Source organism: Candoia aspera, chromosome 1, assembly GCF_035149785.1.
Source record: "Candoia aspera isolate rCanAsp1 chromosome 1, rCanAsp1.hap2, whole genome shotgun sequence".
In the NCBI taxonomy this organism is placed as follows: domain Eukaryota; kingdom Metazoa; phylum Chordata; class Lepidosauria; order Squamata; family Boidae; genus Candoia; species Candoia aspera.
The window spans coordinates 117,224,470-117,250,308 of record NC_086153.1 but is presented as its reverse complement, the minus strand read 5'-3'; the positions used below and the strand labels follow the sequence as shown (position 1 = coordinate 117,250,308).

At 35.5% G+C, this 25,839-nt stretch overlaps 1 protein-coding gene across 1 annotated transcript in view; it reads right to left on the bottom strand.

The window, feature by feature from the left end:
• Window positions 1-2,239: 2,239 nt before the first annotated feature.
• The window catches only part of TBX18 (T-box transcription factor 18), a 34,860-nt gene continuing 11,260 nt past the window's right edge, over window positions 2,240-25,839 (bottom strand). The window contains exons 4-8 of the mRNA XM_063291117.1: window positions 25,123-25,294; window positions 16,833-17,000; window positions 13,399-13,463; window positions 6,438-6,532; window positions 2,240-2,964 (exon numbers count right to left, since the gene is read on the bottom strand). Coding sequence (XP_063147187.1) covers window positions 2,240-2,964; window positions 6,438-6,532; window positions 13,399-13,463; window positions 16,833-17,000; window positions 25,123-25,294 — 1,225 coding nt within the window. The remainder of the gene's footprint in view (window positions 2,965-6,437; window positions 6,533-13,398; window positions 13,464-16,832; window positions 17,001-25,122; window positions 25,295-25,839) is intronic.

The window sequence follows — 25,839 nt, the reverse complement described above, 5'->3', positions numbered from 1 at the left end:
TCAAAAAGGTTCACAAACTTTTAAGCATCACTGTATATGGAACTCTGTGTAAGCTCCACCACTGCTCATTGTAGTCTCTCCCATTCACTAAAAAGCCACTTTTGAACACCAATATATACTCCAAAGTATGACATAAGTATGTAAAGAAATGCTGCTGAAAGACAAAATTTGTGACAATCCTATGTTCGTGTAGAAATCATGCATAAAACTTTTGGACCTGAATCTGTATATCACACTGTATCCTGAGAATTCAAATTAGCCTACAGTCAGAGTTTGGAATTTATATTCAAAATAAAGAAGCAAAGCCAGAATAACAGATGCAAAAAGCACTTGGCAAGATTGATAATTAAGAACCTTTATTCTGCTAATAAATACACTCTGAAACATTGGAGAACTGATACAAACAGCCAGTCACTGTATCTATTGGCCCAAATTAGGTCTCCTTGTTCCATATATAGTATATTGGTAAACAGATAGCATAGTAATTTTGAATTTTGTTTTTTTAAAAAATTATAAGGGTTGCTTTATAGGACATCTGTATCCTGGCCTATCTTGTATTTATATTAACAATTGTAATCAATCAAGTAAACATTTCAGTAAAAAATAAAACCAAGTGTGTTTGTACAATGCAGCCTAATTTCTTCCAACAAAAGTTTATTTGGGGATAAAAGTCTTAAGGATTTGCACACTGAAGAAGAAAAATAATGGCTGACAATGTTTTAAATTTGATTTCAAAAAGTACTTCAGAATACACAGGGGCATGAACATAGCCCGTCTACAACGATTTAAAGCAGCTACATCTTTTCCTGGGATCAGATAGCAGCTGCATGCTCCTAGAAAAAGATAGAGATGCTTTAAACAGATGCTGAAATGTGCTACATTTGTGCCACTGCAAGCTCTGAAGCATCTTTCTGGTATTAAATCTCTAGTAATGCATGTTCCTAATAGAAACATTTTGAGAGGCTGGGGAATGGAAGAATTGCTGGCCATAGAAATGGAAAAGAAAATGGGCATACTGCATATACCTTGCTTCACAATACTGTAATTTCAAAGCTCATGCTCGTTTTCGGGAAGCTATCAAATCTACTGAGGTGTGCAGCTTTTTTTTATTATGCCTGATCTTGGTATGTCCCAGTCAAAATTTGGAAGCAACTTATTAAGTCAGTGCAAGATGCTGTCTCTGGAATAAAGGAAGTTCAGATAACCAACAATTAGTAAACACCATGTTTTGTTCTTGGTAAGTTCAAAAGAAGTTAGCAGTAAAGTCCATTTATACTGGGAGAAAAGTATGTGGGCAATTTTTTGCAGTTTAACAGAATAGTGTTAAAAATATACCCACTGCCTTATCATCTTGAAACATTATCCTTAACAAGATATAGAAAGATTTAGAAGTTCTGCCTTGTTGTGTTTGTAATACTATGTTTAATAATTAAGAAATAGAAAATCTATATAGAAAATCTTTATACTCTCTTCACATGGAATAAGTCTCCTTTAAATTTATTTTGTACAAAACATTACATATTGCCCTTTTCACTCCATAATTTAGATTGTCACCACTACATCTGCAATTTCATGCAAAGCCAGCAGATAGTCCTATAGTTAGCAATGCATCATAAAAACAAGAGCACAGCACAGAATCAACTGGTACATCATAAAAGCTGAGAAAGAAAATGATCCTGTCTCTTTGTTTTGAAAGTACAATTCAGCTAGATGTCTAGATAAAGTCTAATGAAGGGACACATGCTGGTTATCTCTTACAACAGAGAAGTAATGTATGCATTATGGCATTGGCTCACTGTATTCAGAATATTTTGTATACACAGACATATAATACATACATATAACGTATATATGGTGAAGTGTTTTTTGTTTCATCTACATCAGAGCTGAGTGTTGTTTTGTTCCTTAAAGAAGGAAAAATGTGGGAAAGAGAGTGCTGGAGGAAGTCCTGCCTAATTTGTTGCATATGGCCAAATGTGTTATAAAATGAAGTGCATGCTACTCAGAAACTAAATGGACTATTCTGTTAACAAAATCAGATTAACTCAGATGCTAGAATATATCCAAATATTTGCCTACAGGCAAATCAAAACATTCAATCTAATTTGCTTTGTTGTTATTTACACAATTATCTTACAGGTTGTATTAATCACCTTGGCATTATTCAAAAAAAAAAAAAAAGGTGGAGGAGATACATTGTAAAAAGAAATGCATTGTACTTTTATTTTAGAAGTATTTATCAAACCATATGTGCAGACACTTGAGATGATGACAGCGTTAAGCTTCCTAGGGTCCTAGAGTCAAAGAAATTTTGCTGCCCCCCACTGCTAAGTAAGTGCACTCCTTCTACAGGGGGCAACATCTGCCGATCAGTCATGGTTCCACTTGGTGATGACCCCAAGAAAGTTCCTTGGGAAGAAACAATTTTCTCAGGACTTGCAGCCAGTTTGGGGGAGGTGGAGAAGTTGTATCCGTACAGAGCACAAGGGCTATGCAGCCTGAAAGTGTTGTAGGAGTTCGGATGGGTCTGATTTGGAGGAAAGGCATTGCCAGATGGAGAAGGTATAATGTACTGGAGCTGTGGAGACATTCCTGAAATTTGCATTGATAAGCCCGCCTGCGGACAACTGAATGCATCACCGTCACTACCTGTCACAGGCATATTCACACCTGAACCACTTGATACGCCAACATAAGAAGGAGTTCCTGGGGTTGCAAAGGTCTCACTCGTTTGGTTTGTAAGCCTGTTGTAGGTTTCAGCCAGGGAAGTACTATACCTATTAAGGGTTAGACCGGAGCGAGCACAGGCTGTATAGTCAGCTGAAGCAAGGCTGCAGAACTGGCTAGTATTAGGAGTGAGGTGAAAAGCAGGAGAAGAACAAGGTGACCCAGGAAGGAGATGTGGATGAGTGGTTGGTACCCCATTGCCAGATCCCTGGAGCAAAGCGGGAGAACCAGAGTTTCCTGAAAGGAAATATCAGAATATTATAATCCCAAGGAGAGGCAATTATCTCTCACTGTTGTATTTTGCCCTAAAGGTGGCTAAAGTGAGATTATGGCAGGTAAAAACAAAAAAGGCTTTCTTTTTGCCACCACAAACAAAAGTGAACAAGCTAGTGGTTCAATCAGTTCAACAGTGACAACCAGATAGCATCCACTGCCACATCTGAGGACAGCAAGCTAACCTAAGCGCAAAGAATACAACTCTTCCTCCAACAGAAAGGAATGACTAGGGCAGGAGGGACTGGGGAGACTTCTGCTGCCCCTTTTACACTCCTCAGCCATTGCCACCTGAAGCAACTACATCAGGTCCACACATTATAATGTAGGTTAAACTGAAAAGTAAATAATTGTTTGAGGTTCTCAGCTAAGAACAGATCTGGAGAAACAATTTTCTTTCTACATTTCACGTACAAAATTATATATATTATAGCTCAAAAGTTTGTTTTATTTATTGCGGACAATAGTTTCCTGTTGTACCAACCTATTTTTTACAAAATAATCCTCAAAGGGCACTACCAGTAGAAATCTCAATTATTTATTTATTAAAGCATTAGAGTTATGGGTGACTGCGAGGGGGGGGCAGAAGTGATGAAACATGCATTGCAATGTCATGACACAAACTCTATATGGGAGTTATGAACAATTAAACAAAAATCTATAGAACCAGAATTGGGAATTCAGTAAACACAACACTCATGTTGGACCATTTAATTAGAAGGGATGTTAAGCTGCCTACCTCTTGCTAAATACATAAAGCAGCTGGGCTTGTGTTTATATAAGCCAAAGTCTTCACACTATGGTAACTATTGTGTATTTATAGAACTAAACATCTATCATTTATCCTTACTGGATCAAAGATTTGCTTTCTTTCACTGCGGAAAGCTCATAGGAGGCATGGACTAGCGCACATTACTATATTTGATCAGGTAAGTGTACAGCTTGTACATAAATTCTTCCTCTCTCTAGGCCGTAGATCAAAGATTGAGAGAACCCAGATTAGAATCTGTTAGTATACATTAACTGTGGGTGATTTACAACGTGCACAGTACAGTTTGTAGTGATGTGTTGAGGAGGACACTATAAAGGGAAGGGACAGAAAAAAGAAGTGGGAAAGTCCAGGACTAAAGTTAGGATCCTGTTGGTGAATCTCAAAAAATTTCTTCTTCTTTTTTTATGCAGCAAATGTGGATGGGAGGAAAGGAATTTTAATGATAATTGATGTGGCAATTGTTATTGTTGTTGCTATTGTAATTGCAAGTTGTTATAATTCCAGCAAGATCTGCCCACTTCTGGCTTGCTGTTATACATCTGTGCAAATCACATAAAACATTTAAAACCAGTTATGTTAGACTTGTTTTTCTCATTAATTCTGTATCTGGACTGGTGTCCTGTCCCATATTATGGAGTCAAAAGTCTTTCTCCTGTCCTATGGAATCAGCACAGGGCTTCAACATCTTTAAAATGTGGGCTTTGGATTCAGAACTAGCTTTCCTTCAAAAATATTTCTGACACATAACATTTTCATGTTACTCTGCCCAAACTGAACCCACTCTTAAGCTCATGCTCTTTAATTTCAGGAATTATGGAAATTCTGAAAGAAATGAATCTACATATTTGAATGAAATAATGTTAGGAGAAAAAAAGTTAATGCTTTTCTAACCTTACTACTTCTCTGGATACCTTTAAAATACTTTAGCGCAAAAAATAAAATTCTTAGTGTCTGGTTATGCCAAAATAGTTTCTAATTTTTATACTGTACAGAGTAGAGAGTATTTATTTAAATACTATTTAAAAAAAGGCTTCAAAAATTATTTGGCTTGGAACGATCTTGTAAAGAGAGTGACAAAAATGCCCAATGCATGATCCCAAAAATAGTTATTTTAAAAGCTCATTAGTTTGGCTGGACCATAGGTAAAATGCATGTGTGCACTGAAGCAAACCAGACAGCTCTCACTTTTAAACACCCAATTTTGAAGATGATCTGTGTCTCCTATTTTGTTTTAACCTAATTATTTTTTCCTAAGTAATGTTTCAAGGTAGCTTTCCAAGAGCTAAGCTGCTACATCAAAGGCATGGTCAGATCTGCTGCACAAACTGCAAGATGTCTGCTAATCTACTGAACTTGGACCGTCAAGGTTATACTCAGGTTCTTGCAGAACCAAATTACCTACCAGTTTAGACTCACTTTCCACCTTTGCTTTTTCGTAGGAACAGAGCCCAGAGTTACACATGGGCAAAGTTAACATTGACGGCCTTTTTGTATTTGCTTACTTTTAGCGGGAGTGGAAGTAGTTTAAGTGGTAACATTGCTTCCTTGAACCTTTTATTTTGAACCAGGAAAAAGGAAGAAAACTAGATAGATAGATATCGATATTGATATGAGATAAACAGCTAAACCTTTTACTAGGTATTAGTCCTAGTCTAAGAAATTGCGATGAGAGAACCTCCTGACTGCTCCCAGATCACTTCTGCAGGTGGTGTGTGCTGTAAATTTGATCTGGTGTGTGCTGTACTTTTTCATCTCTTTCAGTGATCACCTCACAGGGTTGTTGTTGTGGGGAGAAGAGGAGGAGGAAGGAGTACTAGGTATGTTCACCGCCTTGAGTTATTTATAAAAATAATAAAGGCAGGATAGAAAACAAACAAACAAACAAACAAATAATGGACTTGGGGCTGTACAAATGTATTCTGAATTTACAGTTTGTCCATGGCTTTATTATTCCAGGACATTTAACTGAAAAAAAATATAAAATTTACAAACTAAGGTGCAGAAGCCATAGCTTGTTTTCACTTCACTCTTTCATCAAGAAAACTTAGAATGCTACCCATGCCTTTTAACCCCAATCACAGAAACCACACAGGTTGAGAATGCAGGGCTGGCTAAGCATACCTGCTCAGCTTCACAATGTAGCAAGCATTCAAACTCACATCTTTCCAATCTACCTCCTAACACTCTAGTCTATCTTCTGCTCTAGATGTGACGGACTTCAACTTTTATGTTTTCCAGCAATTAGGGCTGAAGGCTGTTCTGTCAACTTAGCTTTTCAGACTACATATATGACTTCTAAACTTCTATTTTTAACGTGTTTTTAAATTTATTCTTCTCATTCTGCAAGTTTGGAAATGAATTATGTAAATGCAAGATCCATATATAATGATCTGATTAAATGGGGTACGGTATGGTATTTATTAATATTATTAATAATTAATTAATATTAATTAAGTGCTCCCTTAAGAGCACTTGCTGAAATTCTCATATATTTTTATTAGATTTGTTTGCCTTGTTATTGAAAGAAAAATTGGTTCAGTTCATCAGTCTAATTTTTAAAACAAACACTGGATTCTGTAGCCAAGTATTTAAATAAAATAAGTCATTACCTAAATGAGAGAAAGAATACACGGAGTCAGTCATTCAAACTATAAATAACAGTTACCTTGTTTTGCTATCCCAGGTATATCTTCAAATGTAAGTGTTCTCAGTGAAGGTCTCCAGAATGCATAAGACTCTACTAAAGCTTCCAACCCCATCCTAGGAAATACAACATTTTGTGAGGTGAATTTCCTAAAATTTGTTCACATTTGCAGCACCGTATGATCTCACAGAGCATGATTCACAGGTAAAGCTGAAGTGCACTTCAGTGAATACTGAATAAAGGTTGGTTGCAGATGCCTTTTGGTTGGAGATGCAACTCAGGATCTGCAATGCAAGTCATAGTTTCATTTTGTCCTATTAGTGTTACATTTGGGTTATTATCTACAGGATTATTAATATGACTCTGGACTGATTGTTGTGTGTGATGATGCCTTCTTCTTCTCTCCAAATTCCCCAGACAGTAGATTTTTAGGGCTTGAATATAGCTAAAAGAATTATTATTTGACTCCAAGGGGAGGTACGTACATGCTAGTCGCCAGCAATGGATTGTGTGTTTCCTGTCAACATCTGAATTAGGATTTCCTACAACATCCCCTTTTATCCTGACAAACGGGCAAGGAATAAGACTTTCAAGCAATATTGTCATTTTTTTTTTAGTTCTGTTTATAACAACTTTCCAGGGATTTAATCTTTTTTCTTCCTTTTTATTATTTTCATGATTATTTCTGAAGTTATATGATTTTGTTAATAGTGACACATGTATCTATGCTTCTGTTAATTTGTTCAGCATAATAATTTTTAAAGTAATGTTAAAAACCTGAGTTTCTGCAAGTTTAAGCAAAGCTTTGAACTTGAGCATTTCTACTTTATAATAAAGAACAGGAAAAAATCATGACTCAATTTTACCTTTTCTAATGCATGATTTATGATTCATAATTCACCAACAGAAACCTTGCTTTGAAACTGACTCAATTGTTTCGTCTTGTTTAGAGTTTATATTAAAATAGGAGTGTGCAAATCAGGCCTTCCAAAAGTTGCTAGACTATACTGTAAGGCCAATTGTTTGTCACCAGCAGCAATGTTGACAGAGTTTATTTATTTATTATCCCACCTTTATTATTTGTTTATAAATAACTCAAGGCAGGGAACATACCTACTACTCCTTCCTCCTCCTCTTTTCCCCACAACAACCACCACCCTGTGAGGTGGGCTGGGCTGAGAGAGAGGGACTGGCCCAAGGTCACCCAGCCGGCTTTCATGCCTAAGGCAGGACTAGAACTCTCAGTCTCCTGGTTTCTAGCCTGTTGCCTTAACCACTAGACCAAACTGGCTCTCCAGTTTGCTGGAAGACTTCATGTTGTGTACCTCTGCTTTATACCATGATGATTTGGCAGAATATCTTACACAACAAGGACTCGGAAAAAGGACTGTATCAACTACTAAACAAAAGAAGTTCTCTAGTTTGTTCAGGCTTGAAGAAATTCATGCATAGTCTAATGTTACATGAGAACTTATTTTCTTGTTTATTCATATATTTACAGTATGTTTCTATTATAATAATCATATCCAATGGAATATTAGAACCAAGACAGCACCCAAGGTTCTATGGACCTCGTAGTCATTTGCTTGTGACCCATAAAAATATGCCAAAGATAAAGGACGTTGGCTTTTCTCTTTGTGGCTGCTGCTAGATCAAATATTTTAAAAACTAAAAATACATTAAGTGCCTCCCAAATATTGTTTTTCAGTCTGAACACTTGCTGCAATTGCCAGAATATTAATTTGCCTTTTTATTGCTTAAAACTTTTTACTGCTTAAATGTGTACAACTCAATAGTCATACAAATAAGTGGGTAAGGGAAACTCTTTTGGGATGGACTGGCATGATTAGAATTATCAGACCTTTTCTTGAGATACAGGTATTTTCTCTTAAACTACACATTCCTGCCAAAGACAGAAAACTTAAGCCTACATGCAATTACTATTTCATTACTCTGTTTATCTTATAGAACTAAAAAAATCACATATGGGAAAGGTATAGAAAATTGCAACCAAAATTATCCTTTTCTTATGAGAAAATACTAAAATAGCTAGTCTTTTTAATTTAGAAAGGAAGTTTTGGGGTAGCAGTTTGCAAAATTGTAAGTGATATGCAGAAAGGGACATTTTTTAGTTTGTCTCATACCACTGGAACTTGGAATCAATGAATTAAATTGATTGGCAATAGAGTCTGGATAGAAAAGACAAAGTAATTCTTTTACAGAATACACAATTAACTATGGAATTCACTTTCTTTGGAGTGTGGAGACACAATCCAACCAGAATTGCAATTTAACTTAGCAGTCTGAAGCAACCAGTATTCTCCCATGACACTGCTTCTCTAAGACAGTGGTGCCAGACTGATCCCAGAAACACTGTAGGAAAGAATTATGAAATATTATATGTGAATTTCAAAAATATCCCTGTGGTAATGGGAGATTTTTCATTTTTAGCTAAAGTACAGATAAAAGCCCATCTGCTGAAGAAGTGAAACCAATGTGATAATTTATACAAGATGCTTTTGAAGAATGTCCACTTGTTATCACCATCATAATTTATACTTCCAAATGGCCAATTTTATTAACTGTAAGCTATCATATTTTTTCTAAGTAATGAAGAAAATATATGTTTTACCTCCTGGAGTAAATATTTTTACAATATTCTTTTCTAAATCTGTCTGAAGAAACTTATTTTCAGCAAAGTCTATTTCACTTCATAAGATGGTCAGTCATACAAAGTGTATTTCTCTCACACAAAACTACTGATTTTTACAAACTATGTCTGAGGCTGTAAATAATGTGAACAAAGAAGAAAAAAATAAGGGTTTTTTCATTAAATGGTTCTGCTAAGTATCCCAAAAGAAGAATTAAAGGACATTCAAAGAAAGTGAAACATGTTCAGAAAAGGGCAATAAATATGACCTAGAAAGTAGAAACTAAGCTTTATGAATAGACTGAAGGAGATTTACATGCTAAATATTAAGCAGACTGAATGGGGATATGAGAGCACTCTTCAAATACCTGAAAGTCTGTCACGCAGAAGACAATCAAGAGCTGTTTTGTATGGTTCCAGAATGTAGGTCACAAGTGACAAATTCAAGTTAAAGAAGGCAGATTCCAATGGAATGTTAGAAAAAACTTCCCAACAAGAACAGTTTCAAATGGGAACCAGTATGGAAACAGACAGTGAGCTCCATTTCACTGGATGGTTTCAAGCAGAGATGGGATGCTTTAATCTGAATTTATATACTGAGCAGGGAGTTGGTCTCAATGGCCCCTTCCAATTTTATGAGTCTATACCAAATATTAACTCCCAAATGACACACAACCTGGATACACTAATATTGCTCTAAATACTTATGCACCTCCATAAATACCTTATAGTGTCTGTGCAATGGTCCAGCAATAAAAGAAGAAAAACAAGTCTTGATGAAAGCAAATTTAAATTACTTTGAAATGTAAATATGAGAAATGAGTGAAAAACTTACCCTGGCATTGCTATTGCATATTCTACTCAATACTTTTTTTTTCAATTCAATCATGTCTGATTCTCAGAGACTGCCTGAACAAATCCCTGCAGTTTTCTTGACAAGGATTTTCAGAAGTGGTTTGCCATTGCCTCCTTCCTAGGGCTGAGAGAAAGTGACTGGCTCAAGGTCACCCAGCTGGCTTTGTGCCCAAGGTGGGACTAGAACTCACAGTGTCCCAATTTCTAGCCTGATGCCTTAACCACCACACCAAGCTCTCTCTCTAGTTAATATACTTCCATACAAATTCAATATAAAATAATGTTACCTTAAAGTTAGGAATGATTCTTGGTCACTAGATGGATCATATCTGTGAGTTTTCTCAACAACAGAAAATGTTTTGTGTTGCTTTCTTCTTGAATGTTTTTCTGACTTCCCAACCTAGCTTATTGCCCTGGTATTGCCTGGAAGACCTTCAATTCAAGTACTGACTAGACCTAGCCTTCCTTAGCTTCCAAGCTTAGACAAAGTTAATTTATATCAGCTGTGGACCCAGTACTAGTCAGTTGTAAACTTAGAAATAATCCACACAGAAATTAGTAGTGTATATTTAAATATAAAAAGATTAGAAGACTTCTTGGAATGAAGGTAACTAATATGAATTCATTTTTTCCAATGCTTACAGGTAGTCTTTGACTTACGACCACAATTGGGAGTGAAATTTCCATTGTAAGTCGTTGTGATCATAAGACAACTCACCATGTGACCGGACCTGATTTTATGACCATTTTTATGACAGTCAAGCAAATCACTGAGATCATTAAGCAAATCATGGGTCGTTACATGAATTACCACGGTCATCAAGCAAATCCAGCTTCCCTGATGGATGTTTTTTGCTGGAAACCAGCAAAAAAGGTCGCAAATCATGATGTGACCGCAGAATGCTGCAACCAGTTGTAAATGCAAGCTGGTTGCCAAGCACCCAAATTGCAATCACATGACTGTCGGGGTGGTACGACCGTCATAAGTGCAAGTACAGGTCATAAAGCACTTTTTCCAAGGCCATCAGAACTTCAAACCCTTGTTAAACGAATGGTCTTAAGTTGAAGACTACCTCTATATACTTTCTGATATACTCTACAACTCATTAAACAACTTGTTCCATGGTTCAAATCCCCTAATGACCATGAAACTATTTTAATATTCAATGATACCAGTTTACAACACTAATGTAATCGGGCATATATTGGACTTGCAAAATCCATTATCTCTTATTACTGTTTACATTGGTATTTCTAATCTTTGCAGCTCCAGCTATTAATGTGAAGTGGATAGGTTCAGACAAGAAATCTGAATAGTGCTTCCAGAAATCACTTTTTTAATTCATCATAATCTCTGCCCCTTCCATACATCTATGCCCATGCATACAACACTGTATATTCTATTCTATTCTCCTTAATTATTAGGCTACCAAACAATAAATAAGAGTACAATACTGACTCTAGCAAGAAAGAAATACTGCCCAAGAGCAAGAAACCACTATACCTGACACAAACAACTCTTATCCAATGCAGAAGAGGGCAACTTCAGACCAAATGCAGTTCCTGCAGTCTCTATTCTGTGACCCCTGAAGTGACCCAAGACTTGCCACCAAAATTTGGCAACAAATATGATTTGCTTTTCTTTCCCTTGAATAGATGTGTTTTATACCCCTCACCCTGCAGTTAATGCAGCTTCCAAAAAATCCATTCATGCATCTGAATGGAAGACATGGGATTGATTTCTTAAAGCAGTAATTTTAAAAAATAAATATTAGTTGATGATTAACAATGGCATATAGTTTGATTTTACACAATTTTTGCTTTGTTTTATTCTTAAAAAAAACCTGAACATAGTGTCTCAAAATTTGGACCCATTATATCTTGCCCAATTCTTTCACAACAGAAAACAACAGTTGTTTTTGGCAGCCATTAAAAACTTTTACAACTCTGAATATTATTAAAGCTAATGGAGACTTAGTACATTAAACTTTCTGTTATGATTACGTGGTGTCTAATCATTTGCTCTTTCAAACTAGATTTCCTTTTTTTTTTTTTTTGTCCCTTTGAGTCAGCACTGAGTCCTGGTGATTGCCTGGACAACTCCCTGCAGTTTTTTCTTGGCAAGGTTTTTCAGAAGTGGTTTGCCACTGCCTTCTTCCTTGGCCTGATAGAGAGTGACTGGCCCAAAGTCACTGAGCTGTGCTTAAGGCAGGAGTAGGACTCACAGTCTCCCAGTTTCTAGCCTGGTGTAACCACTATGCCAAATTAATGCTTTTTAAAGTTTATTTTGAATATATGAGGAGAAATGAGAATCTAAATCACTGCCTGAATTCCATTCCTAACTTCAGGTTAGATGCACATATTTAAAGGAAGCATTTTATTACTTCTTGCATACATACACACACACACACAAACTCTGTATATATACGGATGTGGATATGGATATGGTTTGGTGAGTGTCAAAGCTGCTGTCCTGGATGAAACCCAGAGCATCCAGGAGCACTTCAGTAAGATGGCACCCAAAGATGAGCTGCTGAGAGAATGCCTGAGGCTGTAATGACTGCAAAAGTACCAGGGCCTGAAGGAGGAACTAGAGAGGATGTGGAAAGTGAATGCCAAAGTGTCCCAGTGGAGGTAGGAGCACTTGGGGCTGTGACTCTCAAGCTGGGAGAGTGGCTCCAACAGATCCCAGGAACGACATCAGAGCTCTCTGTCCAGAAGAGTGCAGTGCTAGGAACAGCTAAGATAATACGCAGAACCCTCAAACTCCCAGGCCTCTGGTAGAGGACTCGGTGAAGACATGTACCACCCACAGGGGTGAGAAGGGTGTGTGTGTGTGTGTGTGTGTGTGTGTGTGCAGGCTATTAAACTAATTCCAATTAAGTAAACTAATCAATATACTCTCTATTTTATTATCTCATAAGTGAAAAATAGAATACAGAATCCAATGCTTCTCTTCAGGTGCTGGGGCTCACTTAGTAACAGAAGCAGGAGGTGACAAGAGGAGGACGAGCCTAGGATTCAGCTTAGAGACCGGTCATGTATTCACTGTAAATATAAGACCAGGGATTAAGTTGAATCCTAAGATCACATGTGTAGAGCTTTGAACTATACTGCCCAGTATATTACAATATTTTTATGCACGTTTACTGAAAAACAAATCCCACTATGTTCATTGGTGCTTGTTCCAGATAAGGATGTCTAAGACTGTTAGTTTTACAATGCAATTTCATGTAATTAAACATGGATCTCTAACACAGAATTCCAAAAACCACACCAAAGCAGAATTCTGGGAAAAGCCACAATAGTTGTAAAACCATCTTTTACAGTGTGGATGTAAAAATCCTACTTATGGCCAGATCTAAATAATGCTTTGTAAAAGAGAAAATGAGGCTGCAGGTTCAGCTTTTTTAGTTTTAACAAATAGACAAATTCTATTAACAGTGGCCAAAATTTAGTAAATGTCAGAAAGCTTACCTGTTGCGCCCAGAATCTCTAAATCCTTTTGCAAATGGATTTCTATCAATCTTGAGTCTGGTGATCTGTAAAGATAACACATAGAAAACATGCAGATCTGTAAAGATAACACATAGAAAACATGCAGACCTATAAAATGTAGGACTTTAAAACCACATAATTTAACGTTCAGTAATTTTTAAAATCACACACATAATTACATAAAAATTGAATTACCACCATTAAATAATAACGCAAGCATCTTCTGTAAATACATGCCAAAAAGCACTGCATATTAAATGTATCGTATTATTATTTGGTTTGAAAAAAATAATTGGACACAGTCCAATGGAAAGTTAATTCCTGTAAAAATTCATGGGAAAAAAATCTAGATACAACAGCAAATCTCATTTTAATTGAATGGATTTTTCTTCCAATAGATTTACTACTATCCATTATGTTGTGGATGTTTGTCTCCACTGTAAAGCCTTGCAGGTGACTTGGTCATGTATCTGCGACAAAACAGACTTAAACTTCCAAAGATCTCCTTGTAGTTTTACAACTGAACAACCAGATTTGTAAATAAGTAAATCATATGCCAGTCTTGCCACTTCACCTAGTTTTATACTGATATCCATCTGCTACTTCCATGAAGAGTGGCTTAATGGACACCTATATAACTTGGAGGGAAAAGGGTGGTTAACCTGATCATCTCACATTGTGTAAAAATTTTTTTAAAAGAGGCACAACTTTCTCCAGTCCAACACTCAAATAAAGTAAGAGTAATGATTTTTGGTTGCAAGGTACTGCTGTCCAGAAATGCTTATCAACTTAAACTGCTGCACCAGCTGTAGCTCAATCTGGAGACAGCAGAGTTGACCTTAATTATCCATGCAAGAATAATCTCCATCCTAAACTACTGTGATGGAACTGTTTTTCAATATGATGCAAGTGTTCATAAGAGCAAAGTAGGAGGACTACATAATTCTTCTATTACACCAACTACACTTGTTACAAGCATGATTCTGAGCATAATTCAAAGTTGGTTTTAGCCTATAAACCCTTAAATCAAGGGTGCATAACCTGATACTGAAGTTTGCGCACAGCCCTGAAATGCATACATGAAGTCCCAAGAGCCTTTCTAAAAGTTGTTGCCACATGAAATTTTTTAATGTGATGAGTAAAATTCTTAAATACACAGGAGGTAATGGCTTAGAAACAATGTATCTGAAGGACTGCATTCAATTCTATTAATCTGCTTATACTTTAAGATAAATTAGGGTTTTTTGTATCTTTTTGAAGGCTATAAACTGGATAACCCAAGTGAAAGAGTCTTTTCTGCAGTTATTAACAAGCAACTAATCAGGAGTGAACCATACCAATGGAATGGGTTATCTTTTGAGGTCCATCGAACTTATATTACACTAACTACACTAACAGCTTTTAACAGATCCTTAAATGCCTATTTATTCTTTCAAGGCTTCCTCAAAATGGTTTTCTTGCTGTTTAGTTTCAACATAGAACACTTTTTTCTACTATGGAGGTGCTTTAATGGTTGGCAATTGTGGATTTACATCGTTCTTTAATGATATTTTTTATTGTCTATGACTTATTGCTGCAAGCTGCCTAAGGACTCATATGGCTTTCAAAAGGCAAAATTAATTAAGTAAATAAAATTAAACTATAAATAAGTAAATACAATGGATAAAATACTATATAGTTAAAATAGTAAAGGCTTGTAAGTGAGACAATGAGGAGGAGCATCCATTTCAGTTTCGGACTTATAAAAGTATATGCAGCTGGATGTAACTTTTGAAATGGAGGCCCATCTTTGAACCATGGGTGGTTTTCAGCAATTAACAGTGAAGAACCAGAGTTGAATCTGTGCTTTGACCACAGCATATTAACAGGTCTTCAAAACATCCCTCTAATTTAAAATATATATTGAGGCAATGCTATTTTGCACTTACAACAATGGTAGCAGCTGCTACATGCAAATTATGAGCACCTTTTTTTTAATGGCTTCCAGACCATAATAGTTGAAATCTGGAGGTGTGGTTTTGTGCCATTCTCAAGCAAGAAAACATATGTAAAATGTAAAGTACACCTTCAGACAGAAGAAAGTAACTTTAAAAAACAAAAACCTTAAAAGTCTTCCCCTAAACCCAGATACAAGTCTAGGTCTCTTCCATTTGCAAAATCAACATGCTCCAGCATTCCTGCCAAATGTAAAGTTTGGTCCTTGCCTGCCAAAACATGGCCTACCCTGGTTAACAAGAGTTGTAAAGCTATTACATTTCTAAGAACTTATCATCTTGTTTGTTTGTTTGTTTTAAAAAAAAGCAGGGAGAGGAAATTATGGCTGATGACAGAGCCATCTCTGTGATAGTCTTAGAACAAGTGATGGACAGTCTCAGGGCATACAAAATAGACTTATCAGGTCATATTCAGTTACAGTACAGACTCTCCAAAACTTTTCAGGAACAAGGAATATGCATGTTAAGTATTCTCTCTCATTTTGGGAAATACAAAATCTAGTTGTTAAACTCCATCTTTATTTTTTGGAAGCTATAGAAATTCACTGGTAGGTGGAAAATGCCCTTGGCATGTAAATTTGTGAACAAAGAGAAAATTAACTGCAATATTCTAACTTCATTTCAGCCAGTTATTTTAAATAATGACCATCTAATACTACATTCTAAAGTGTGTTTTATTGTGTAAATTAAACATGGCCATGCCCAGGTTAAGAGTGTTGCGCAAGGAGTTTGTACGTCTCTATTCTTACTGCACCTGCAGGTATTATCCAATGGTTCTGTACGTGGTGGCTCATGTCTGGCTGGGGAAGAATGTGCAGGAAGTTATCTTCCTAAGATGTTGATTAGGTGTTTTGCACATATAATAGCACATATTTGTTCTGAGTATGATGAGTGGAGCAGCATCTTATGACATCAGTTGGGATTCCTTTGAGTCCCAACTGAGGACTCTCTGGATAAAGACTTCTGTAGCACAAGTTCTACTCTTAGCAGACTGGGTACGTTTCCCATCTACTTCCTCTGGGCAGCCAGGAGAGGGGCGTAGAGTTGGATTCAAGAGGTGATTAATGCTTCTTTGGGAGATGGACTGGTACCAGCTGCCTTGAAGGGGACAGTGGTGTGTCCATCCTGTACAGTTTTCGATCTTCCCCTCTTCTCAGCCCTTCAAAGTAGATCAGACTAGGAATCCAATATAATGTAGGTCAGCACTGCTCTTATTGCAAAGCTACAGTAACAGAATTTTGTAAGTCTGAATGCACTTCCCCCTCCCTCCCTTTATCTTCGTGAGAACTAAATACTTAAATAGCATTAAATGCCTTTTTTTTTTTTGCTGTTTGCCAAGAAACAGTATTTCTTCTAGACTTTAATGAATGCCCATCCCAGTAAGCCATCAGCATTAAAACAAAATAAAATGAAAGTTACCTGTTGGTTCTGGTATGCTGTGACAGTAGTGAAAACAGTTTCGGGAAAAGTGAATGCCTTCACACCATCCCCAGAAGGAATGGGTTTGACTGGGGAGAGATCATCCCCACAGTCTTTTCGAATGACATGGACACGTGGCTGGTATTTGTGCATAGAATGAAGAATTATCTATATTTAAAAAGAAAAAAAGAAAGAACTAGTTTTCTTCCTGTTTCTTCTACATATTTTAAACATAGTAATATGAATTGCCCATCTTGCTTTATTCTGAGGAAAAGCAAATATCCTGTGTTGAATCTCAAAACTAGCCGCTTCAGTTCAATAGAATGGCTTTGAATGAGGATTTTTAACCCATCAGAAGCAGTACGTACAGACTAAAAAGAAAAGTGGGTTGTTGGACTGAAGCTGATTCTGTCCAAATTAGGCTAAAGATTTTCAGAAATACCCTGGAACTTTGTTTGCTGAATCATGAAGAAATCATGAAGTAATATTAATCAGCTACTGAATATATCCAATTACAAGGAATAATTTCATCTTTCACTTATTATACAGTATAAACATAATAATTTTTAAAAAATTCTTACTATTACTATCGTAAGAATTTGATAGTAGACTGTGTCACCCTAAAATTCTTTGCATTAGGATAGCACAACCTAGACCACAAGCAGAGGAAATCTTACACTGTAATTAATAAGAATCAAAGATTCACTGCTACACTATAGAGGGATGTCATCGTATCTTTTAGAACCCTTTAGATCAGAACAGCTAGCCATGTTCTCAGCATCTTTGGCATGTGCCTGCCAGCATCTGTAGCCACCTGTCCAAAAACACGGTACAAATGATATTCACACAACTCCAAAAGGTAGAGTTAACCCATACCAACCAAAATAGAAGGATGCCCAGTTGCTTCTATGCCAGACAATGTCAACACATATCCCCATCCCCCAATAGGCAGAAGACATACAGGTTTTTTTAAGATTTTTTAAAATTCCGCCTTTATTATTTTTATAAATAACTCAAGGCAGGGAACATACCTTATACTCCTTCCTCCTCCTGTTTTCCCCACAACCACCACCCTGTGAGGTGAGTTGGGCTGAGATTGTGACTGGCCCAAAGTCACCCAACTGGCTTTCATGCCTAAGGCGGGATGAGAACTGAGTCTCCTGGATTCTAGCCTGGTGCCTTAATCTCTAGACCGAACTGGCTCTCTATCAGTCTGATAGAGAATGCAGGCAATCCTGCAAAGAAGATCCTAATCCCAAATAATAATTCTGCATACAAGTACTCCAGACTAATGTTTCAAACAATTTACTCATGACTATTCATGAAACTAATTCCTACCAACCCTGCAAATGTGTTGAATATGAATATACTTCCTTGGCAGTATTCAAACAGAACCTCTCTTCATCCACCCATTGTTCTTCCCCTATTCCCATTTGTAAATTCTATCTTCTAGCTCACTGACGGAATCTCAGTGTATTAATCCGGATAGCAAGTTTTCATACAAATCCTATCGCCCTCAGCTGGCCTTTCTATATTATGTTTCCTTGCCCGTGCAGCAATTTCTTGATCTAGTATCACAGAAGTGTTGAACCTCAGCATTCATAATTCCCAGTCCACACAATGTTTAGGAAATGTTGCAGTTGACATACAAAATACCTGCAGACCACTGAGTTGGGAAAACCTGTTATAAAGAATTAGAATGTTTATATGTATGTGGATTTATTGTAACACACTGGTAATGAACTCTTAGGTTGAGCAAAACAAAAGCAAATGGAAATAAGAGTGGCAAAACTAAAAGCTCGATGACCTAGTTAAAAACTGAAAGTACAAAAACCCAGCAGGCCTCAAAGGGGGTTAGAAATATTTCCACTTGGACAATACAGATTCTTGATTGCCCAATATCCCTAAAGAAGAGTTGTAAAACTCAGAATCCATCAGACTATATAAAGTCCACCAGATCTCTGAAATTTCATTTCTTTTTGTTCCTTCCTGAGTTCAAAATTTTTCCTGTGAAACCTCTAGAGCAAACATAGCAATATTTTCATATCTTATAAATTATAATTGTCAAAGATTTTTGGAGAAAATGTATCAGTTTTAGGGTGCATCTGAATATGCTTCAGATCAAAAATCTATCTATTACTTTTGGAAGCCTACTAAGTTGTTTTGTTTTGAAGTTTCATGGCTACCAGCCAATAGTATATCAAATTAAAATGATTAAAATTTTTAATTTCCTGTTTCATTATTGGCCACAAAATATTAAATTCAGCATTGCACGTCATCCTTCCCTGACTCCCCTTTATGATATCCTATTGAATGCCAAATACCATGAAATCTTATTGTGCCCCAAAATGGAAGGATTTTATGTTTGGGGGAAAAAAATGTCTTGGCTATCATTAGGATACTTTTAAATGAAATCACTCCTCACTTGGGAAAGTGACACTGTATTGGATAAGCAAAATTCCACACACGTAAACTTCCATTACACTGAACTCTGTGAACAGATGCACACCAAAAATGCTTAGATAAGTTTCCCTCATGTACTTTCCCCAACATCTGCATCTTTATACAGAACAAGATATCAACAATTATTCTGCTGAAGCAAACATTTCAAAAGTATTCTAACTCTTTTTGGACGTTTTGTACTGCTTTGGTAAAATCGCACTGAAGAAGAAATCACCCCATAATTCTGAAAATGTTAATACACTTCTTTGTGTGTGAGTGAGTGTGAATGATTTTGGCACTATCCATATGGAAAGCTATTTATTTATCTTCCATCTAGACACTCATTCACACAATGAGGAATTGTTTTTGTTGTTACTCATTTGCCAATAGACTTCTGTAAAAAAGTATCACCACTGGTTGTTTTACAGCAATAACTGACCAAAGTTTTTGACTTGACAAAACAATGTTAATAACCTGACATCTTCAGATGGTGCAATACTGATAAATGACTTTTTCTCATTACAAGAGAATTCTGGGATTGGTTGGAGAAATTAGAAAGAAAGATACAATCTTCCCTCTAAGAATGAGAGACCACTGCATTCTGAACTAATGTTTCCAAGAAAAATCTGAAAAATAAAAATTACTGTGTATATGAACTTTCTCTTCATTTTCATGAAAGCAACTCCTCGGGTATAAGCTTCAACAAAATTAATGGGACTTAGTTTGAACTTACATTCATGTCAAAGACTTCTGGATGAAATTAATGATTTGAACTATTATGTTTCTTTCTGATGCTAAAAAGTACTGGGCATGGCCATAACGTGTACAAAAACAGTCTGTTACAATTATGCAAAGTTCACGCAGGATTAGAGTAATATTCAGGATGAGAAATCAGCATCCCATATTTCAGTAGGATATATTCCTGTGTAGTTATGACTGAGATAAAAAAAAATTGGTAGAAATCAGCATTATGATTATATTTTATCTTCACAATATAACATCCACAGGAGATAAAATATCCATCTAAAGTGCACTTATGTTATTTCAATTTTTAGTGATCTAGATAATATAAAGCAAGATAAGAAAATTAGAGTATAGTAGAAATAGACTGGTAAAAGATCCCAAACCACGCTAAATCTCTTTTCAAGAAAGCAGCACTTAAGTATTTGTAAACCACCCAATATAACAAGAAACCAGATTTAATCAGCATATCTGTGACATCAAGGACCATACCACTGTGCTACATCTGTCCTGCCTCACAGACATAACATTTCAAGACAGTGTGTCTGCATGGATTTTTTTTAATCCATTCAAACAAATTGCTGGAATTTCTAGCCTTTCTACAAAAATAAAATAATCAATATGTAGATATTTTTGGAGTAGAAATTTATAGCTTTCAAGGGACTCTTGAAAGCTATACATTCAACCTGTATTTGTGTCCCCACTTCTAATTTCCATTGCCATGACCTTGCTTTGTTGGCAGACATTCACCCTTACTGTAAAAAAAAAAAAAAAAAAGCTTTTATTCAATGGTATTATTCAGGACTATGAAGTTCAGTTGGATTCGCTCCCAGGAACTAAATCAGGATTACAGCTAAGTTTGGATTATAAATATTACTTTAGGTTTCTATAAAATGTATTCAGCTATAAATGTTTAACTACAGAACATACATCTTACACAGCTCTACTGTGGCCAAACAATGTAGACTGAACACATTCTCTAGAGGTAGGCATCTAAACTGGGGATTATGGGAAATAGAATACTACACTAGAGGACTTGTTGGTCTAATCTAATAGGGCTCTATTTTAATCTTTTTATCCCAGATATGATTTCACCTTTGCTCTGCAATTTAGAAATCTGCAGGATCAACACTAGCAATTATTTCACATTTAGAACCATAGAAACAGTACATACATACATTTTCAGAGAATGCACGCCATTGAAAATTAACATTTGTTTTCAAATGTTTTTAACTGGAGGCCATCAAATTTAGAATGCTAAATTTTGTGTTGGACTGAACACTTAGATATTATCAGAGTCTTTCCTTGCTAATGGTCTTTAGTACAAATCAGCCCTTAATGTCCTCACATACTAGTTTACTGGGACATTAAGATGCTGTCCTGGCTTTAGCTAACATCTTGTCTTCTGAGGGAGGGGGGAATATTTTGAGGATACCAACTGGTTGATGAATAGGCAATGTTATGAATTGTCCAAATTTCTGCCAGGAATTTGTCATTGATGCATTAAGCAAGAGTTGGTCACATGAAAACATCTCCCCTAAAAGGTCTGAGGGTGGGAAACAGAATAAAATTTATAGGGATTCAGCAGGAAAAACTGGTCACTTTTCTGAGAAGCAAAGAATCAGTTAAAATGCTTAAAATGTGGGTTATGGTGAAGGGGGAACACTGAGATTGCCAGAGCATTGCAGCTGATCTTAACTGTAAGTGCAGAAAGGGCATAATTTTAAAATATATATACTAGTATGTTAGTATTTTTATCTGTTTTTAATTAGTGCCTCCTTTATGCTTTCAGATATATTTTCATAACTATGAAAGAAACAAGCTTCCCCCCCCAAAACTATAGTTAAAAATTTGCGAACTATTAAAGAGACAGAATACAGAAAAATATTTCAAAAACAGGTACGTTAATTTAGTAGTAAGCATGTTAATGCTTTATAATGCAATGAATAAACAAGCTACATTTTTAATACCAGTAAAATAATTTGTTTTATGCTGGTGGAAGAATATAGTATGATAATTAACAAAGAAATTACAGAGCATAAAAAATGCAAACTTGAATATATATACAAATATATATGTATTTGTGTGTGTGTGTTTGTATATTTGTACATATACAAACACACACACATACATATTTGAATATTTGGGAGAAGAAAATAGTGTGTCAGTTAAGAGGAGGCATTGGTATTCTTTTGGCTCAGTGAAATGAGAACAAGTTTATTCACTCTAATTAGTACACTTTTAACTTTTCATTAGTTCAACTATGAATATACACTGTATTAAGAATGGCTCAGGTCTTTATTTTCTGAAACTTATAACATTATATGGGAAAAAAATTTAGAAGTGCCAAGTGGAGAAATAATTTAGGGAATATGGCTGATTATTACAAATAATTGTCAGCCAAATGAAAGTGAAAAAAATTCAGCTTAAAATTCTGTTCTACTGGCATTTGATTCCAGAAAAAAGTAAAAGAATAGTATGTAAGTATACACAGTTTTGAAAGTCCAATAAATGTGGTAATATATGTTATATTTTCTAAAGCTATCCCAAGGTGCTCCTACATTTGACAGTCTTTTCTAAACTGGGATTAGATTGCTCGGTAAGTATTATTAATTTTATTAAACTTAATTAACAGGCATTCCAAATATAAAGAGACAAATTATCTGAACTTTACAAAAATGTCTTTGCAAGACATTGCAAAAGATCATAATAGGAAATTCCTCTTGAAAGTATTAAAATTAGATCAAATTGATAAAATGGTATATAGATGAATGGACAATTTAATCTGAACTATTTTTAATTTCCTATGTTTTTGAACAGGCAAAATTTAGTATTTTTTGTATTTTCAAATTGAGAATTATTCATTTATTAAAAACTCTCAAAAGCTTTCAACATCAATACACTAGAATGTCCACAGCATAGTAATATACATTGAAAGTATAAATGGTAAATATTTATATTTAAATATTTATTTATCAAACAATCACGTTTTCCCTGACAAATATGAACACTGTATATTGGAGTATTTTGGTACTAAATCCAGTTTGCTTCTACATAATAATCATTTATAACAAGGTATAAAATAATCTATTATTTAAATAAATGCTCCAGAGAAATTATATAACATTGAATGTATCTGCAAGCTTACAACAGCATTTATACAATATTGTATCAATATTCATCTATTTATATAAGACACATAATCACCTGTGATTTGCTCAACATGCAATAATTCCACCACCTCAAAACACTTTTTCATTCAGTCTTGGTGGCTTAATTATTAAAACTATATACTTTAGAATAGTCTTTCTCTATTTTATATTTCTGATTGGATAACAATAAATGGTATTTTTTCAAATCTCAATTTTTAATATGAACTTTTGTCTCAAATTTTCAATTTGTTAGTTTTGAATTAGTTGGGGGTATATTTTTTTAATTGATCCAGAAGAAAGCTACTTGACTTTCTTCCAAACGGAAATATTCATTAATGTAGGGCACTTCGGTAATTCTAAAACATTCCACAACGTGAATAATAAATTGCAAGGTTTATATAGTTTTCAGTTCAGAGAGGACTTAAGTCAACCCTCTCAGGGTGAAAACTTACTTTCTGTACCCATCCTGAGGATGTCTGTGCTGTTGTCCATCTCACAAGAGGTTTGAATACCTGCTCTGTCAATGAAAATCATTATGGGTAATCAATTCATGCCATTTATGGTCAACTGCGAGTGAGGGTGAACCCTTTGCTGAATGAAGTGCAATATCAGCAGTCTTCCAAGCACTGCTTCTGAATAAATTCATTTAAAATGACTACACTAAAGCAGTGTTTGATAGGACTACGGCTTTCTTCTAAAAAATACCATTGACATTTGAGACCACTCTTTCTACTCCTGTTCAAGTTAGACGCAGATATTTAACAGTCCTGACAAAATGATTCAAATTTCTACGTATTGCTCTTTACTCCTTTTTTTATTTGATTCCCTTGATTCATCTGAGGATCTCAGAATCAAACTCCATTAATCTAGGAATAAACTATATTATGAATTATTTAGTTTCAACTGTTTTACAAAGTTGCATTGTCGTCTAAAAGATCATTTACAAAAGAATTGAGTTAGTAGTGCCAACTCCCAGTCACAGTTAATTTTGCCTAACTCTGGCCTGAAGATACAGGTAATCTGTATCTCTGCACTGTTAATAACAAAAGCAAGGAGATAAAACAAGCACAATCGCAATATGAACATAATGAATATCAAAGTTTCATGTAGATTTTCCAGAATTATGTCAGCTATTCTTACGTCAAAGCAGTTACATTTTTTTCTGAATTTTTGAAAATATTATGATCAAAAATGTTCAACTCAAAACCGTTTTATATAATAATTTACCAACTTGTAAGATGTATTTTAAGCATTTTTAAAGACACTGTATTCCTTTTTCTCCTTGTTTGAAAAGAATGGAAATATTCCTATAGCATATATTATCAAATGAGCTAGTGTCATAACGAAACAATTTAGAGCTTTCAAACAGAACAATTAAACTACACAACTCCCTTCCAGTTTTGCAAATGTAATGAGCTTCAGCTGTGAAAAGGTCTCGCTGTATATGGTAGGTAATAAATCATTATCAGAGTGAACACAGCTCTCATGTCGTTCCTTTTGAGTACTGCATAAACCTCATGGGATCTTTGCAAAAATTATTTTATAAAATCATCAGTTACATTTTCTTCAGTGCATCTACGATTCCTATATATTGAGAACTCTTATTTTAAGGATTTATAGTCTATGTTTTTTCACTTTTTTAAAAAAAAAGATCCAACAGCTATATAGAGAAAGGCGAAGTATACTGGTAATTCTGTACTTTCAATTTTGGTAATTTTCGTATGTTCAGTTTTGTTTCTGTCTAAAGGTCCAAAAGAGACCTCTGAAGTAAATGGCAACCTATTACTAATTCACTGATATGGCAAAGTATGAAACCATTTACTAACAGAAGCTGACATGAGCTTTGCTAAATCAATCATTTTTTGTTAACATTAAGTCCAAAGGTTTATTTATTTATTTATAAAAGTGACTATCTCATGCTAACGTTGCTGGAAAAAAATATATACAAAACTCACATGACCCTGGTCATCCAGTTCATTGTTTGTAAGCTTCAGTTTGTCAAAGCTAATCACTTGCCGCATCCAAGTCTCTCCTGAGGCAGGTGAATCCGGATGAATGTACACACGGGGAGGCACAGGTGAGTCAGCATTACCAGCTACCATCCATTTGGAACTGTGATAAACATACCTATAAGGGGGGAACCCTGAGAATTATGACATTCACAATGGAAATACTCTTTCGCAAAAGGTTGTTATAATAAAAGTATACACTATAATTCCCTCTTCCCCATGTATAGGTTTTACTTAATGCTGTTTTATATTGTTTTAATGTAGGGTTTTATTGTGCATTTTATTTCTGCTCTTACTGTACATTGCTTCAAGAAGCTTTGGCATAGAAAGCAATATAGTAAATAAATAATTATTGTTTACTCAATTTCTAAGGCTGCCTACTCTCCAAGAGATTCTGGGCGGCTTACAAGAGGGTTAAAAACTTCAAAATACAAAAAAATTAAAATATTACAACAGCAAAATCTGGGGAAGACAGATTCAAAGTGTGCTACACTCTAGTGGGTTCATGCACTGTCCCAGCCCAGTGTCTTCTGGAAGAATCAAGTCTTAAGGCTTTCCTAAACAACAGAAGGATTGGGGCGATGCAGACCTTGGCAGGGTGGGAGTGGAATGCTGTTCCAAAAAGTCAGGCACGGTGACATATTTACAGAAGAAAAAAGAGAG